The sequence below is a fragment of the Lathyrus oleraceus genome, chromosome 4 (assembly GCF_024323335.1).
Source record: "Lathyrus oleraceus cultivar Zhongwan6 chromosome 4, CAAS_Psat_ZW6_1.0, whole genome shotgun sequence".
Taxonomy (NCBI): domain Eukaryota; kingdom Viridiplantae; phylum Streptophyta; class Magnoliopsida; order Fabales; family Fabaceae; genus Lathyrus; species Lathyrus oleraceus.
The window spans coordinates 484,726,685-484,728,229 of NC_066582.1; the positions used below are offsets into that span (position 1 = coordinate 484,726,685).

General features: G+C 33.8%; 1 protein-coding gene across 1 annotated transcript; it reads right to left on the bottom strand.

Moving 5' to 3' along the window:
• Positions 1–720: 720 nt before the first annotated feature.
• Positions 721–1,305, bottom strand: LOC127138116 (uncharacterized mitochondrial protein AtMg00810-like). Its single transcript, XM_051064517.1, has one exon. It carries the CDS (start codon positions 1,303–1,305, stop codon positions 721–723), a length of 585 nt encoding a protein of 194 aa, XP_050920474.1.
• Positions 1,306–1,545: the final 240 nt, after the last annotated feature.

A 1,545-nucleotide genomic window follows, 5' to 3' on the forward strand; every position in this document is an offset into this window, starting at 1 on the left:
GCCTTATCTAGCTCTAGTCTATTTGGTCTTAAAGAAATTTTCCTCAATATGAGTTTTGAAAAAGCTCGTCGTAATATGACCATGAGATGGCTTTCCCCAACATTTAAACCTTGCAGCCGTCTGCCCCCGATTAACCTGTTAACAATAGTGAACGTATAGAAACATAGAGAAGAAGAAAGACATTTGAATTAGGGTTTTAATATAATGATCCAAAACTGAAGAGAAAGGGTCACACTAGAGTATAAATACTAGAGGTTAGGAAAGATTGAACTACCCTTATAAAGATACAATAAAAAATTAATATAATAATAATAATAATATAACTAACATTTCCCCTCAAACTCAAAATGCATTAGAAGAGAGCTCCGAGATTTTGTCAATCAGAAAACAAAAACGTTTAATGAAATGCGTTTTCTTAAACAAATCAGTAATCTGGAAAATAGAGGAGACAAACGATCGAGTAATTGTACCATGTTAAAGATGATGACGGGTGAAGTGACAATCAATCTCTATGTGTTTAGTACGTTCATGAAATACCAATTTATGGGCAATTTGAGTGGCACTTTTGTTAACATAATACATAGAAGTTGGTTTAGAAAGAATGTCACTCATATCAGAAAGTAACTAACACAACCAAACTATTGCAGTAGTGGTGGATGTCATAGCATGATACTCAGCTTCTGTAGAAGAACGAGAGACAATATCTTGTTTCTTAATCTTCTAAGAAATAAGAGAGTCTCCAAGAAAGGCACAAAATATTGTGATAGAATTACGATCTGTGGGGTTGTCCCTCCAATCAGCATCAGAATAAGCACGTAATTCCAATGAGGACGGTGAGGGAAAGAGAAGGCTTTGAAACCGGGTTCCCCGAAGATAACTACATATGCGAAGAAGAGCTTCCCAATGCACTATAGTAGGGGAGACAACAAACTGACTAACAACATGAACATGATAAGCAATATCTGGTCTAGTAATCGTAAGGTACACCAAATTGTCAACCAAAGTACGATATAATGTGGGATCTGATAGAGGAACACCATCAGATGGATCATATTTCACATTCAACTTAAGATGGCTATTTATTACTTTAGTATTAGAAAGGCGAGTATGTTCAAGAATGTTGGCAATGTACTTGGATTGAAAGAAAAGGTAGCCTCTAGGAGAGTAGGCAACTTCAATGCCCAAGAAGTAGTAAAGAGTGCCTAAGTCCTTCATCTTAAATTGTTTGGCTAATTGTAATTTCAAATAATTAATTCCATTCATATCATCACCTGTAATAATCATATCATCAACATAACTCCACATCTTTTTTCCTTTCAATTTTTTATATTACATAACTCCAATAAGAATAATTTTCTCCAAAGATTTGAACATTAATCGGCTGAAGAGAGTCATCTTTATCATTACTCATTGTAATTAACTATGAGATAATCACAACACCATAATTGAGCAAAATATCAAATAAAATTGATAAAAAAAATGTCACTGTATTTAATCAGGAGTGAATGATGCAAACCCAATTTTATATACTGATTATTCACTGTA